General features: G+C 52.5%; 1 protein-coding gene across 5 annotated transcripts in view; it reads right to left on the bottom strand.

Annotated features, from left to right (window-relative positions):
* The window catches only part of SLCO2B1 (solute carrier organic anion transporter family member 2B1), a 45236-nt gene that overhangs the window by 12475 nt on the left and 16531 nt on the right, over positions 1-16230 (bottom strand). For 4 of the 5 annotated variants that reach the window (XM_041729999.1, XM_041730002.1, XM_041730001.1 and 1 more), the window contains exons 5-9: positions 14278-14517; positions 13937-14035; positions 11509-11699; positions 4252-4354; positions 350-707 (exon numbers count right to left, since the gene is read on the bottom strand). In XM_041729999.1, coding sequence (XP_041585933.1) covers positions 350-707; positions 4252-4354; positions 11509-11699; positions 13937-14035; positions 14278-14517 — 991 coding nt within the window. The remainder of the gene's footprint in view (positions 1-349; positions 708-4251; positions 4355-11508; positions 11700-13936; positions 14036-14277; positions 14518-16230) is intronic. The other variant, XM_041729998.1, reaches the window with a different exon arrangement.

The raw sequence follows: 16230 nt of genomic DNA, 5'->3' as shown, positions 1-16230 counted from the left end.
CGGGGTCCTGCTCTCGACGTGCCTTACCTCCACTTGGCCCACGGGGTGGGGCCCCTCGGGAGATGCCGTCCACACCAGTGGCTTTGCCATGCCTTGGCTTCCACCTCTCCCCGGGCCTGAGCTGTCCTGTCTGTGAAATTCCCTCCTCGCCTCTCTTAGTGATGCCTGACCCGGCTTGGAGGGAGCAGTCCCATGGCTCTGCAGCCAGGAGGGGAGGGGAGGTGAAGGTGCTGGTGGAAGGTGAGATTTGAGGTGGGTGGGTACCCCACTCCCCTGGCCCTGTCTGCTACCTACCCCCTCCCCGACACCTTCCCCACCTGCTTCTTACATGCTCTGAGCACACACTCACCCAGGCTGCGGGGTGATGCCTGCGATCTGGTGGGTAGGGCAGCCCATGAAGAAGAGGGGCAGGGTGAATAGTAGGCAGGACAGCGCCCCCAGCAGGCAAAGGATGCCACACCGCATGGGGCCCAGGTGGAGGCGCTTGACCAGGACGCCCCCCAGCACGATGCCCATGATGGCCGAAGGGATGGTGAGGGAGCCTATGAGCAGGTTGGCGTAGGACGCTGTGACAGAAAACTGGCGCTCCAGGAACTTGGGCAGGAAGGTGGCCATGCCTGCCACCATGGACGACGTGCACACCTGGGACAGGACCACCAGCAGGAAGATGGGGTGGCGCAGGGTCCGCAGCAGCACCCTGGGGAACACTGTTGGGGTGAGCAGGGAGGAGGTCAAGTGGGCAGGCCAGGCATGTTTTCGTTTCTGTCCTGTCTCACCCTGTTCAAACTGGTCCACTCCTTCCATCCTGTCTCATTTAATTCTACTGCACCCAATTCTATCCCATTGCGTTTGACTCGTTCCCATTTAATTCTCCTCTGCTCTTGAAGCTCAGTTTCATTCTATTCCATTGAGTGAGATTGCACGCTATTCGATTGTGCCTCTTTCCCTTTGATTCTATCCAAAATTTGATTCCATATATTTCTTTTCCATACCTCCTATCAGATTCTATTCCATTCATCTCATCCCACCTCGTTCCATGTCTTCTGTTCTACTTACTCATCTTATCCACCCCCCCCCCCCCCCACTGCCCACGTCCTTTTCATCCTGTCCTGCTCTAGCTCTTTCCAAGGCAACCCAGGCTTTTGTCTTCCCTCCGTTGTCCCCAGCATGGGACAGCAGCCCCTCCTCTGATCTTCCATCCCTAATTTCTCCTCTCCACGGTGCTTTACCCACATGTTTTGCTTACTTAGCTATTTTACTGTCACCCCACCACATATCAGCTTCATTTAGAGCAGGACTTTTTGTTTGCTCTGTTCATTGCTAAATCTGCAGAGCCTGGGGTATGGCAGGGCACTCAGTAAATATTTATGGAATAAATGAGGGAATGAATGAATGGACATGCAGGCCAATACATGATCAAGTATCAAAATGTTGGGGCAGAAGTACGATCTCTAGAGAAGGTGAAAACTGAACAGGTGCTGGGTGGCTTCTCTTCAGTAGGGCCCGAAGAATGGATCTTTTGGAAAAGGAATTCCTGTAGGGTTAGGGACACAGCAGGGACAGCAGCACAGAGAGAGGCCTGGAAGCGATGGGTCTGGCTTTGATAACCTCCCCACTCCCGTTAGCTCCTAAACCGGTGCCTTGCGTGTGGGCAAATCTGCTACCCTGAAAGGCACGTAATATGGGGTAAGTTTCGAAAGAGCTTCCAAAGCGTTCATCTGCGCCCTGGGTGGCCAGTGTGATGACCAAGAATGCTTTCTCTTCTGACACATGCAATTCTCTCTCCACTAACAGCAAAAGAGAAAGACATGTTTCTGCCTGCAGGAGGCGAGATGGAAGTTAACGTGAGGTGTGGGGGAGGGAGGAGGAAAGGCCCTGCTTTTTTTTTTTTTTAATAATAAATTTATTTTTAATTGGTGTTCAATTTGCCAACATACAGAATAACACCCAGTGCTCATCCCGTCAAGTGCCCCCCGCAGTGCCCGTCACCCATTCACCCCTGCCCCCCACCCACCTCCCCTTCCACCACCCCCTAGTTCGTTTCCCAGAGTTAGGAGTCTTCCATGTTCTGTCTCCCTTTCTGATATTTCCTACCCATTTCTTCTCTCTGCCCTTCTAAGAAGACACATTGGAGGAGCAAACCTCTTGGCAGTCGGGACTTGTGCGGACAGTTGGTCCTGGGGCTCCTCTGCACCAAGTGGGAGGTCCCTTCTGTTCCTGCTGTAGCAGGATTTCTCTGTTGTTGGAAATCTCTGTCTGTCCTCAGACCATGACCAGAGCCCAGTCAGCTAGTTCCCTAGCCCCCTGGGCCAGACCAGGAACTGTTTCCTTAGAGGCCAAAAAATAAAGACAAACAGTCTAGGATGGATGGGTAAGAGCTGGGGCCATGGAATTCCCCTTCCTCTATGTCCCAGGCCTGCCTCCTGTCCTGAGTCCCTTGGCCTACACAAAGCACATTCAGCCAGCCGGTGGAGTGAGAAGGTGTGACAGGTGGCCTTCACCCCAGGTACCTGTGCCAGCCTCCCTCCATCCTTGAGCTGCCCTGGCCAGGACTTGCCCAAGCTGTATTGGTGCCCTCATGGTACAGGGGGGCTCGTAGCGGGGCAGGGACCTATCCAAATTCATCTGGAGAGGCTGGGGCAAGGCCAGCAGTTGCCAGGGGTTTCCTGAGTCCTAGTGTAAAGGCCATTCGGCCTAGGATACCCCACCCCACCCACTTCCTGCACCTCTGGCTGTGGGAGGGCTCTAGCTCATTACTTGTTTCTCTCCTCTTCTCCTGTGTTAATCATCTCAGGTGCACTTCATACCCATCCTCTGGCTCTTCAGCATCTGCAGCCTGTCCCTAGAACAGCTGGAAAATTCCTGGAGGGTGGGGCTATGCCTTTCACTTAGATAGGAATACCTGAAGGGGAACTCCAGGGGCACCTCCATTAGATAGCTGTTTCCCTTAGCTTAGCAGTGTCTCCTCCATCAGGCAGGCTAGGACTTGTCTCCATTCAGAGACTATGTCTTCTCTATCAGACCAGAGCCTCCCACAGCTCAGGGACTAGGTTCTCCCTCACTTTGGGAATAATGTTTCTTCCATGTGTCAGGGGCCTCCCTTAACTCAAGGATGTTGTCTCCTCTATCAGACAGGGGCCTTCTCTAACTCAGGGACTGTCTTCTCCCAAGAATTTAGGCCTCTTCCAGCTGCAGGGCCATTGTTCCTCCTCCCTTTGGATTCCCCCTGTGGTCGCATGTGGTCAAGGCCAAGCCTCAGGTCATGCTGATCCCTCTGGAACTCAGCAGAAAGCCCTGAAGCCAGGCTTGCTGACCAACTAAAAGACCGATGGCTAGCCCTGCCTCAGTCTCCTCTAGGCTCACGGAGAAGCTGAAATAACCAGAGACAATCTGCCCAGGACACCCACTGCAGGATCCAATTTCAGTGATTGGCCCCAGCTTCCCTCTGGGCAGAAGCCAAAGCAGTGATTAATAAACTCTCCCATGAAGCAGCCTGCTGGGGCCTTCCAGCAGCTGGGGGTGATCTGAGGTTAGGGAATCTAAGCCCTTCCTGCCCCTAAGCCCAGCCCCATGTAGTCCAGCACCCACCCCCCCTTACCCTGGGGAGGCTAAAGAACTGGGGGCTGGATTACTGGTATCCCAACATCACACTTCCAAGAATTGAGCCTAACTTCCTGTTTCAAAAGTCCTCAGTGGGGGTAGGGGTGGGTGCTGAAGCAAACCCCATGTTCATTACCCTCCTAAACCACAGGCAGCACAACTTACTGTCCGGGGACATTGTCAGAATAATAGCAATAGGGCAGGGGTGATAATTGAAAAAAAAAATAATTGTACTTTATATAAGTAAATTTTTTTTTAATAGTGTACAAAAGGCTTTCCATTCATCACTCCATTTGATTCCCCTAATAGTCCTTGAGAGAAGCAGAGCAAAGATTATTGGCCCTGAGAGTTTAGAGAGCTGAGAGGAGGGAGAGCCAGGCTTGTTAGGGGAAGCAGAGGAATAGCACTTGAGCTTGACCTACAGGGACAAGAAAGATTTTGCTAGATAGCAATAAAAACTCATGTTCCAGGCAGAGGGGATCATATAAGCAAAGACTTATAGGAGTATATGGTGCTCCTGAGGGGTCCATAGGTGAATCAAGATAAATCATTGAAAGATAAATCAAGAAGGGGATGAAGGGGCTCGACCCTGTACAGCCTCCAGTACACCTCTGCTCCCACTTCTCTATATCCTGGCCTGAGCTCACTTACCTTTGATGAATTGGATCACTGTGAGGTCTGGTGCAATCTGGGCGAGGCCATCGTGCTTCTCTTGGGATGCCCCCGGGCTCTTCTCAGAGGGAGAATCTTCACCCTGGGAAGACACACAACCAAGGCAGTCAGCTAGATGGCCAGACAGTTCTGCCCCAAGATGCCCCTGGGCTGGGGAAATACTTTGGGAGAGAAGAGGGTACGGGGCTATCACCTCATCAGAAGCAGTAGGGTCAGTGTGTTCCATTTGTTCTTGGTCCCGAATGGGTGTGGATGGATTGACCCTGATGCCTGCTGGGTGGGGGTGAGACCTCTCTGGTGCCTGAACACCCTAGAAGGACCTTTGCTTCATCTTGGTGGGGGATCCCTGAGAAAGGCTGAGGTTGAGTGTCATGCTAAGCCAGCAGGATGGGCATTCAGAGTAGAAAAGTTGATTTTCAGAAAAAATCACTATCTTACATACCCACTTATGTCTGAGTCAAACCTTGCACAGTGTCTCTCACCCACTGGGCTCAGAGCTTTGCAAGAGCAGGGATCATGTTTATCTTATTCTCTGTTGAAACTCTGGTGCCTAGCGTAGGGGCCTGGGGTGGAATAGTGGGTATCTGATAAATATCTATGAACGGAAGGAATGCAAGAGATGGCTGCGATAGGCAATGGGTGTGGCCAATGTCAGGCTCTTGAAGAAAAATGAGATCAACAAGAGAGGCTATTACAATGCAAGCAAGCTCCTACACTGCTTCTGGTTCAGAATGGAGCAGAGGGTCTGCACCGAGTACCCCAGGGGCCTAGCAGAATGGAGATTCCAGGTATGCCAGGCCACCGGTATGTGCCCTGTGGCTCCGGATGCACATTTCTCCTCCTCACAGGGACCTGCAAAGGAAGGAGACGTACACTCCACACAGGAGCAAAGTAGCTGTGAGGTTGGGTAGCTTGCTCAACATTGCCCAGAACTGTGATCTGAGCTCCAGCCTGCCTGAGTGGAGACCTTTACCCACGACGCCCTGTGAGTCGGAGGCCCGTGGTGCAAAACAGGCAGACGTGGAGGCACCTTTGTGGAGTACTCTGAAGGGGCCTGAAAGCCCACAGTCTAAGTCACTGGGTGAGGCGCTGTGGCTCTGTTATTCATTTACTCCTTAGATTTGTGCTGTCTGATGCAGCAGCCACCAGGCACATGTGGTGGCTGAGCACTGGAAATATAGCCAGTCCACACTGAGATCGTGCCATTGAGTATCAAGCACCGGCTTGATAAAAGATAAATAAAATCTTTAAAAAAAGGAAAATACCTCATTATTAATTTTTAAAATGATAGGCTAAAATGAGAGTATTTTAGATATGGTGGGTTAATTTAAACATATTATTAAAATTAATGTCTTTTACTTTTGAAATGTGCTACCAGTTAATATTTAGAATTACATATGTGGCTCACGTAATATTTCTTTGGGACATGTTGCCTTCAAGAGAATCAGAATCTGCTCGTACCTTTCTCTGTCCTAGCCAAGGCACGGAGAGTGGTGGGGGAAGGGCCCTGGGACCCAAGGGAGGGGTGCTAGAGCTGGGGTACGGCCCCAGGAATGGAGGCAGGAGGTACTGAGGTAAACTAAGAATCTCCCAGTGTGTGGCTTTTTTTTTTTTTTTTAAGATTTTATTTATTCATGAGAGACACACAGAGAGAGAGAGGCAGAGACATAGGCAGAGAGAGAAGCAGGCTCCCTGTGGGAATCCTGATGCAGGACTCGATCCCAGGACCCCAGGACCACAACCTGAGCCAAAGGCAGACACTCAACCACTGAGCCACACAGGCGTCCCCCTTCCAGCGTTCTTATCAGGGACCCACAATCAGGCTCCGCCTTTGGACAGGCAAGATCTTGTTGAGTTCCTTGTTCTCATGTAAACAGTGAAGACAACCACAGGGTCTGCACGTCCAGTCCCCTGTGGTCTACCCAGTACCTTCACATCCACCGTGTCAGCTGATTCCTACAGCAGCCTGGTGAAGAGGTCATTATGGCACCTCTTTCACAGAAGAGGAAACTGAGGCCCTAGAAGAGGCCCCAGGAGGAATAAGCAGAGGAGGTTCTCGAATGTAGGTCCTCCAGTACCACCGTCTCACCCCTATCTCATGCTGGGAAAAAGAGCACGGGGTTTGGAGATAGCAGGGGTGGGGTGGATCTTCCAGAGCTGTGGGGTGCTCAGGGAAGGCCTCTAGGAGAAGTGAGGTTTGGGATTTGGGTGGACAGGAAGGGTGAGGCATGCTAGAGCGGAAGCACTGTCGGGGGAAAGGCCTGTGTGCTGGAGATGACGGGAAGCCACCGTGTGAGCAGGGGCTGGGGTGGGAGCAGGGGCAGCAGCTGGGCAGTTTGGAGGGCTGTGCAAAGGGACTCGAGCTTTTTCAGGTTGGCACTGGGCGCTCCTGCCCTGTGCTCTTTATAGGTTTGTGCCTCTCTCCCCAGATCTGTTTTGAGGACTCCTGACCAAGAGCCGGCTCCAGGAACCAGAAGCATTGTGGCTCTGCTCCGAGCAGGGCTTGGAGTCAGACCCATCTGGCTGCGGTTTGCCCAGGTCAGCAGGCCTGTGCTGAGGGGGCTGGTTAGAACTTCCCCTCTCGGGGCCATGTGCTGACTGCTGCAGGCCTGTGGGATGCAGGATGCTGTGTGTGGTCTGGTGCATGCAAGGGCTCTCGGTCTGCCTCCGGGGCCCCAGGAGCTGCCCTCAGGGGAAGCTGTGTCCCTAGAAAGCTGTGTGCGGGGCTGTGACCCCAGCCCCACAGAGCCACGCTGACCCTGGCGGGTAATAGGGTGCTCTCTGCCAGCCCTCAGCTTCCCTCATACGTGGCCACAGCAAGCAGCCCCAGGAATGGGGTTATCTGCTAGACTTCCCACCCGCTGTGGGAGGGAGGGAGACTGTTTCTAGCAGTGTGCCTGGAACGGAGTGATCGGAGCTTCACTGAGGATTGCGACATGCTCAGGGTTTCTCACATTGAGTCTGTGCAACTGGCCGTGCTGCTCTTCTCCCTTTGGCTACCAGCAAGCTCAGAACCAAATAAGCGGTTATATCAACTGAGTTCATCTGTGTGGTCCATGCTCCTATGTTCCTCCCTCTCTGATACCCTTTTGCTGCTGTTTCTATTTTCCTGCCTCTTGGTCTTGAGTGAGGTCCCGTGATGCTCTTCCCGGGTCTGAATCTCAGCTCCACCATTCACTAGCCCAGCAGTCAGGTTATCTGATCTCTCTGTAACTCCACCTTCTCAGGTGTAAAATGGGAATAACTGAACCTACTTCATAGGCGGACTACAAGGAGTGGAGTCACAAGGCCTGGGTTGCCAGGGATACGGAAGGACACATGACAGGGCTCCCTGGCTGGTTGGGCGGGATCTGGAGGCAGTGCCTGCAAGGGGGAGGTACCCAGGCACAAGGGAGACCCGAGTCACATTGGGCTCTCAGGGGCTGCAGAAGGAGCACAGAATCCCATGGGAACAGAAGCCTCTCAGCTGGCCCTAAGGCCTGAGTTCTCAGCGTTGCTGCCACTGCCCATTCCTGTCCCTGTCCTTGACCATTCTTCCACAGAAGCACATCAGGTTCATGTTTGGGGAGGCAAACCCCAAAGACAGACCATTGGAGGCACAGAATCATAGAATAGTAGAACACAGGCACTTGAGAATCTTGACCAGAAACACAGAACTTTAAAACTGTATGTTAGGATCCCATACTCTGGGAGATGGCCTAGAATAACAGACATGGAGACTCCTGGGTAATAGGAACCAAGAGAAGGTGACAGAGGCCAGGAGTGCTCAGAGGCTGGGTGGGGATGGGGGCTGTCGATGGATGAGGCCTTTCTTAGTCCCTGGCCCAGCCCCAAGGACGGCCACTCAGAGGGACCTGCGGGTATGGAGGACACAGGAGGGCTGCTGACTGAATGGCATCCTGCAACCACAAGGCCAGACAGGGCCGGATGACCAGCTGGGGAGCCCCGAAGAGGCCATCTCTACTCCACAGGCTTGACAGACCCATGTGCCAGGAGTCCTGGGGCCTGACAGGACCTTAAAGACTGGCTGATCATAGAGAGGGAGACTGAGGCTTCCAGAGAGCCAAGGCCTGCCCTGGTTCCCTCTTAGAAGGCTGTCAGGTAGCCACCATGAGGTCACATTTACATGGGTGGAATCAAAGGCAGGAAAGCAGGGCTCCTGGCCCTCCCTGTCCTGTGTGGCCTCCCCCATCTACCATCTCATAATCTTCCCTGTGGAGACCATTCACGCTCCCTTCCCCCCCGGGCAGAGAAGTCCAAGCATGGGTGGTGGGAGAAACCTGAGCTGTCCATCAGTCATCCCTCTCTCGGCTTCTGGCCTCCTTCGCTGCCTGAGAGCTTCTTGGGACCGAGGCTGTGGGCTGCACCCTTTTCTCCCACAGTGAAAGGGCTTTATGTACTGCTCCATTTGGAGAAGACATCATTGAACCTGTCAGAGCGGGTAGACCCTGCTCCAAACCTCTGCCCATCGTACAGATCAGGAGACTGAGGCAGAGAGCTTCGCTGGGTCATAAAACCCTTATATTACACACCACCATTAAAAACTGCATTTCCCTATAGGAGGGTATTTAGGAGACCCCTGAGCCTGGGAGAAGCTACTCAAAGGGATTTCAGAAACATTCTCCCCTTCACTCTCCACCCCCCACCCCCGCCTCTTCCCATTCTTTACAGAAGCTACACCTCCCATGTCCGTGGGCCCGGGCTTTCTGGCTGCCAGTTCTGCCTAACTGGGCCCTTCCTCCTGGTCCATCTACCTCCCCTTCCGTGGCCTGTGGCCTGAGTGGGCTGGGCCAGCCCGAGTAACTGCAAGCAGAGCTGGCCAAGGCTGCCTCGGGGAGGCGGGAGAACAAGTCCTCCCACATCAATATTTATTGCCTGAGAGCTGCTGGAAGCAGATCATCATGTTCTCAGCCTTCGATTCTTTTTTAAGAACCTCTCACCCCCTTCCTTCCTCACTCCCCATCCCCAATGTGCTGACAGAATGAATCCAGACAGCCAGACAGGTTCACAGCCGGGGAGCCAGGGTTTCCAAGCATCACAGAGCAGCAGCTCTTCAAACCCGGAGCCTGCACCACAGCAGCGTCACCTCCAGAAACTGTGCTTTCTTAGACTTCAAGGCACACAGAATATTGCTCCAGGAATCGACCCTTGGCATCTTCCGAGACAGAACCGAGTGGGGAAGTGTCTCGCTCAAGGTCACACAACTGGCTCATGACCCAGCCCGGACATGCCTCAGCCTTGCTACTTCACCCCATCAACTGGATGTTCTCTCTTCAGATCTAAGGCCCAACCTGGAGATTGCCCATAACCAGAAACTCCTTGCTTCCTCTATCACCACCCCTACTTCTAAGAACTCTTCCCTCAAGTTCTAGGAATTCTTACTTCGTTCAAATTCTGGCCTGAGCTAGGCAGAACCAGTAAGGGCCATCTGTGGTTTCAAGCTGTCTTCTTCCCCTGAAAATGGTCCCTCTGCAGGGCCTGCCTCCCTTTGCCTCTGAACCAGGCACCAGCCCAGCCCTGCGCTGTCCAGGGATGTCCCATAGCAGAGCAGCACCCGGGCCTGAGCTGTCTCCCTCCTGGGTGGCTCCTGGACTCATCCCTTTGCCCCTGCTCACTGCCAGCACACTGCTTCCCACCTAGACCACAGCCAGAGCTCCTGCATCGGCCTCCCTGCCTCCACTGCTCCCCACATACCCCCTCGGTCCCTTTTTCTGCTTAGAACCTGGTGATAGTGCCATGGGACTCCCGTTTCTCCTCCTTCCAGGGCTACCAGCTGCTCTTGAAGCTGGCAGGCAAGACCTTTCCTATTCTGGCCCTTATTGGCTATTCTAACATCAATTTTCATTAGTCTCCCACATATAAAACTTATGCTCCAGCAGAGGTGGGGGATGGGTAGTGAGGTTCATAGAGCAGCCAGGTTTGGGGTTGGACAGACTGGGGCTCAAATTCTAGCTTTTCTAGACAAAGACATTTTTAGCCCTCTCTCCCAGGCCCAAACTTTCTTGCTCTAAGTTGGAAGTCCTGTCTCACATCACAGCAAGCATATTCAAATGCACCAACATGCCTCATTAAATAGAATTATTCTTGCTGCAAAATATTCGACAGGCTTTTTACAAATTGTCCCTTTGAAATTAGAATTACTTAGCAGCAAATAATTTATGATGGTGATTTCTCAACCATTATTTCCCTGTGAAATAAGAAGATCACTCCACACGCTTGGTCACAGAAATGTTGTAGATGAGTACGTGAGAAAAGAGAATATCGAACGTGCAAAGTTTCAGAATGTAATGAAATGTGTGTAAGTGCTCAAGAAAACCTGACACGGTCAACATTAATGACACATTGAACTTTTATCCAACCTTTCTGTTTTGTCATTTTTTTTTTTTGTACTTTGGAGCCAGTTGATTGTTTTTAAGGCCGCGTGTTCTGGTGAGCCTCTGGAAAACCCCCAAATCATCTCTCCTGCCCAGTGGATCTCCTCTGAGGAAAGGCCACCTGGCCCTCAGCCGAGTGGGAAGGTTTCAGCAAGATACCCTTGAACACTGCACCGTTTGCTCCTTATCAATGAATCTTGGTCCCCACTAGGCTGCACCTGTCTTAAGGGTAGAGGCCATGTGCTGAGCTCCAGTGTCGGCCTGGTACCTGGCCCAGAGCTTGCACTCAATATGCATTTGTCCCCTAACTGCTTCTGAAAAGGCTGGATTCATCTCTACAGCTGACTCCTCTGTCCATGCTGTGTCCGCACCTAGAATGCCCCCTCCCCAGGCTTCTACCATCCTTCAAAGTCCAGCTCAAATCCTGCCCCTTCAGAGAAGTCTTGTCAGACCAATCTCCCCCCCTCCTACATTCTCACCTCCTCCTACTTCTCAATATTGGTCCAGCATGACATGTTTAGAACTCACAAAAACCGTGAAGTGACGAGCAGAGAGGCGGACAGTGTGATGGCTAGACAGAGGGCATGGGCTCAGCCCGGCTGGGATTCTCATCCCGGTGCTGTCCTTGCTGGCCTGTGATCTTGGCTAGGTCACTTCCTCCTCTGGCCCCTGATGTCAGCTGTGGAAGGGGCAGGCCGTATTCATGTGTGGGGCTGTTGGGGGATGCCGTGGAGCTTGGACAGAATGACTTTGTAAGCCATGAATTGTAGTGCCCAGGAAGGATGATGTTTAAAGTCACAAAGGAGGACAAGTGGGTGGGGGCTGGAGCTGGGACCAGGGTGAGGACTTGGAGGGGGCTTACCTTGCTGACCGTTGAGGCTGAGGCTGCCAAGACCCTTCGCCGAAAGCGGAGCTCATGCTTCTCCTTGGGCATCTCCTTGGGGAAGAAGAAGTAGGGGATGGCGGCCAGGGCCACTGCAGCAGCAGAGATGAGGAAGCCCAGCCACCAGGCACCCACCCATCGGGGGTCCTTTGAGGTCAGCCTGATACCACCTGGAAGAGAAGACTATGGTGTTAGGGTCAGGATGGGCCGTCATTTCTTGGCCACCACCCTGGGACTGGCCTTTGGAGACATGGGGTGGCCTGGGCCAGGAGTCAGGAGACCGAGGCCCCAGTTGTGGCTTTTGCCAGTTACGTCCTGTGTGACCTTAGACAAGGCTTTGATCCTTCCTGGACCTCAGCTTTTCAACTAGTGAGGCATTGTGTTTAGTGGTCAAGGTTATGGACTTTGGAAATGGACTGCTGAGTCTGAATTCCATTACTAACATGACCTTGGGCAAATCATTTAACCTCTTTTTGTCTCAGTTTCTTCCTGTAAAATACAGACAATAGGAGTACCTACATCACAGGATCGTTGTGAGAATCATAGAAACCAATGCATGTAAAGCACATAGTATGTGCGATATAGATATTCATTCTTCTTCCTCATCTTACCATTACTGTTGTGATTATTATTATTATTATTAAATTGATGCTGAGGACTACTCTTGTGCATCTCAGACCTGCATCATTAAGATCACCAGGGTGCTTGTCAAAAATATCCAAAACCAACTTAAAACTACCATGGGGTGGATTGGGAAGGTGACCGAGGAGATTCCCCAGGTGTAATTGGGACTAGATTATTCCAGATGTGTCTCCTGGCTGGAGTGCCCACATCTCCCACTCAAGCCCTTGACCTCAAGGCTGAGTTAGATACCTCCTCCCTCAATTGCCACAGCACCCGCAAACAACTTTATAGCAGCACCAATGCATAATGACACCAACTCCATGAGTAGGGCTGGTTCCCAGGTACTTGGTCCTGAGCTCTCCTGGCCAGGGTCCAGAGTACACAATTGGCACCCAGAAAATGTATCTGTAAAGCTGGGGATGAAGTTGGCTTTTGCACTAATTCCTCCTCCACCTATTATTCCCCCTGCCAGCCTGGTGAGTACGAACACAGGCATCTCCCTGACTCCTCTGCTTCTTACACACCCATCTGTGCCTGTGATCTGCCCACCCCATGAAATCCCCCATAGGGAAAGGGTAGGAAGATCAATCTACAGGAATACCACATCTGCCAGTGGAGGAGCCCCATCTGCCACGATGATGTCAACAGAGCCAGAAAATACCCCACCTTCCCTGAAGCTGGGTGGGGCATGTCTGGGAAAACCAAGGAAGACAACCAGAACTCACACTTGGCTCATGGTACCAGTTTTCTAGAAGGAAGGAGGGTGGGACAGGGCTATGCTTAGTGTGTCTTGTTCAGAGCTGCCCAGGAGGCACCCTTGTGCAAAAGCTAGAGAGCAAGAAGCTGAATCTGCGTGTCCATCCATTCATATGTGTGTCCCCTGAGGTTTCTAGGGCTTGCTGAAAGTCTCCAGGTGAGAGGAATCTTCTCCTACTCCTTGCAGGGCGCCAGAGCTTGGGGACCCTTCCCCCTCCCACTCCTGGTTGCCTTCACACCAAGCTTCAGTCCCACTCCTTGGACTACCCCAACCACTGCCTGGATCAGGGACTGCTGTTCCTTAAGTGGTGCCCTCGGCACAGGTTCCCAGACTCTGATGTGGTCAGGACTGGAAGGGTCCTTCGAGGTCACCCAGTAAATTTCCCAGTTGAGGTAGGCCCAAGATCACCAAGTCCTGCTCCAGATGTTCTCTCCTGCAGGCTTCTCTGTTTCACCTGGGTCTTGTTCCCCCTAAAGATGGGAGCTCCCTACAGCCCAAGAGAGTATGTGCCCCTGTCTGCCCTGCAGTGTATCTGAGCATGGGCTGGGGTCTGGGGGAGCTCAGGGATGGGACTAGGTGAAGAGGTGTAATAATAGTGATAACACGACTACCCATCTGATGGTGTTCTACAGCCTCTCTTCATCTCTTACTGGATTCTGATCACAGCTTTGGGAGGGGGACAGGAGGGAGAGTGTCTCAAAAATGAGGAAGCTGCAGGACGCCTGAGTGGCTCAGTGGTTGAGCATCTGCTTCGGCTCAGGGTGTGATCCCGGGATCCTGGGATCAAGTCCCACAGCGGGCTTCCCACAGGGAGCTTATGTCTCTGCCTCTCTCAAATAAATAAATAAAATATTTTTTAAAAAATGAAGAAGCTGAGGCTCAGAGGTTAAGAGGCATGTCCAAGGTCAGTGGGATTGCTGGGATTTGAACATGAGCCCCCTGGCTCAGTGTCTCCTATGAGGCCAGTGTTCAGTGAGCTAGCATCTGTGTGCCCCTGGGAATAACTGTGTGCTCTTTGAGGCTCACCTTCTGGCATCCGGTCGATGTCTACATAAAGGCGCAGCATGAGGCCGCCCAGTCCATAGGCCATGCCTGGGCCCATCATGGTTACTGCAAATAGGATCCCTGCAACACGAAGCCTGCATTAGGCCCCTCTGGCCCTGGCTTCCCTCAGCAGATCAGTGCCTGCCCAGTCTCCAATAGGCAAGAGCAGCCCATCTCCCCTGGTCAGGCCCAGGAAGCTCCAGGGCTTCTCCAGGCTTTACTGATCAGACAAGGCAGAGGTCAGGAACTCATGCCCAGCCCCTACCTGGTCCTCGTATCCTCCTATTCCCGAGCCTGGACCTCCCTCCGAGCCTGGTTCTTACCAAGGTAGAGAGGCGAGTTGCTGTTGTGGGCAAAGTCATCGATGTAGGAGATGCCAAAGGGCTGAATGGGCACACTGCCCACACCAAGCAGGGTCTGTGCCATGAACATGATCCCCACCACAGCCAGATGCTGGGCCTCCGTGTTGCTTGAGCAGCTGCTGTTGGAGGGGGCTGGGGTTGGGGCTGGGACCAAGGTTGTGGGCTGGCACAGAGAAGCCTCATAATCCTGTGGCATGTCTACTAAGAGATGATAAAAAATATTATAACGATAGCTAAGACCCTTATACAGCATGCACTGGATGCAAGGTACCATTTTAGGTGCTATGTACACAAACCATTTGACTCCCTCTCTCCTGACAAACCTAGGGGATTGATGCTCTCATTACCCCATTGCACAGATGAGGAAACTGATGCTAGGAAAGGCAGAGCTAGGATCGGAACCCAGGCAGCTCAGCTTCAAGTCCATACTCTTAAACTACCTCATGCCACCTCTGAGCAGAGATATGGGGAAGTGCCATGGCAACTGTGGATTTTGGGTGGGGTGGGGCTGTCAAAGGAGATTGGGTTTGAATGGGGCCAAGAACAAACAAATTTTTCAAGAGAGAGAAGGTGGGAGGGGTGTTCCAGGGAGAGGTCACAACAGAGTGAAACCCAGGGGCTTGAGAAGTTAAGCATGGCTGACTCACAGAATGTGAGCAACAGGACTGAAGGCACAGCCAGGCCGGGGAGGGATGCTGGGGCTGGATGGTGGAAGGCTCTAGTGTGCTTGGCCTTCATTTTGGGTGGGCTCAGCGTCAGCTCAGGACACAGATGCAGAGTTCAGTAAAGGAGAATTTCTTAATTTAGTAGCAGACGGTTGCTCCCTGGAGCTCACCAATATTTGGTGAGCAAACTTAAAGAGACCCTCGTGCTATTATTATTCCAAATATGGGTGGCCTTCTCTCTGTGGCCTGCCCCACCTTTTCTGGCAGCCAGGACTCTGAGAAAAAGCCACATGAACCAGGGTCAAGGACCTGGACCTTCAAACAAGGTGTGTGAGTTGAAGACTGGGAGACTTTGACAGAGGCCCTCAGCCCATCTGGGCCTCAGTTTCATCATCTTTCAAAAGTTTCCTAGAATAAGAAGTTCTATGGAAATCCAGAAGTCAGAAACAGAATAATTCAGTGATCCGGAGTGGGACCTCAGGGCCCAAGCTACCTGGACACGTCATGGCATCACTAGCTGTGGGCCAGGGGATCCCCCTCTCTGTGAACAGCGGTTTCCTCACCTGTAAAATAGGATGCTGATAACACCTACGGCTGCAGGGCCGTAAACATGAAGAGTGCCGAGTGCCGCCCATGCACAGCACCTACTAGACGTTAGAGGTCATGATTGTTATGGGGCTCTGGCTTCTTTTTGCACCCCTGTGAAGTACCTCGCAGGGGGCCTGGTGCAGAAGTATTAGCGATAAAGACACGAATCCATTATTGGATGAAGAATGAATGAATGAAATAGTCTGGGCTGCCAGAGCAGGCTGGGTGCTTGGACGTTACCGAGCCTCGCCTGCTCACCTGAGACAGGCTCAGGCTTTCACAGGGTGCTCAGGGCAGAGGGATGTTGTCTGATGGGGAGGGTGAGGAAGTGTATGACCCTGCACAGGAAAAGCTCTGTTAAAGTGAAAATTCTGCCAAAGTGAAAACTCTGTCAAAGTGAAAATTCTGGACCCAGAAATGTGGGGATTTTCCCCCAGCATTCCAATCAGGGCTTTGACAGCTCTCCACTCAGGCCTTGACGACCATTCTGAGTTGCTCACATACACTCTCTACTTTCCCACTTCATGGCCATTGCTCTTGTGGCTTCCTGCACTTGAAACACCCACCTTCTCCTTACACTCAGGGCTCTGCTAGCTCTGTCTCCACCCCAAAGCAGAGCTGCCCATGCCTCTGACCTGTGCCTCCCTGGGAGCTTCTTGGG

Source organism: Vulpes lagopus, chromosome 15, assembly GCF_018345385.1.
Source record: "Vulpes lagopus strain Blue_001 chromosome 15, ASM1834538v1, whole genome shotgun sequence".
Lineage (NCBI taxonomy): Eukaryota > Metazoa > Chordata > Mammalia > Carnivora > Canidae > Vulpes > Vulpes lagopus.
This window is presented reverse-complemented; position numbering and strand designations above follow the sequence as displayed.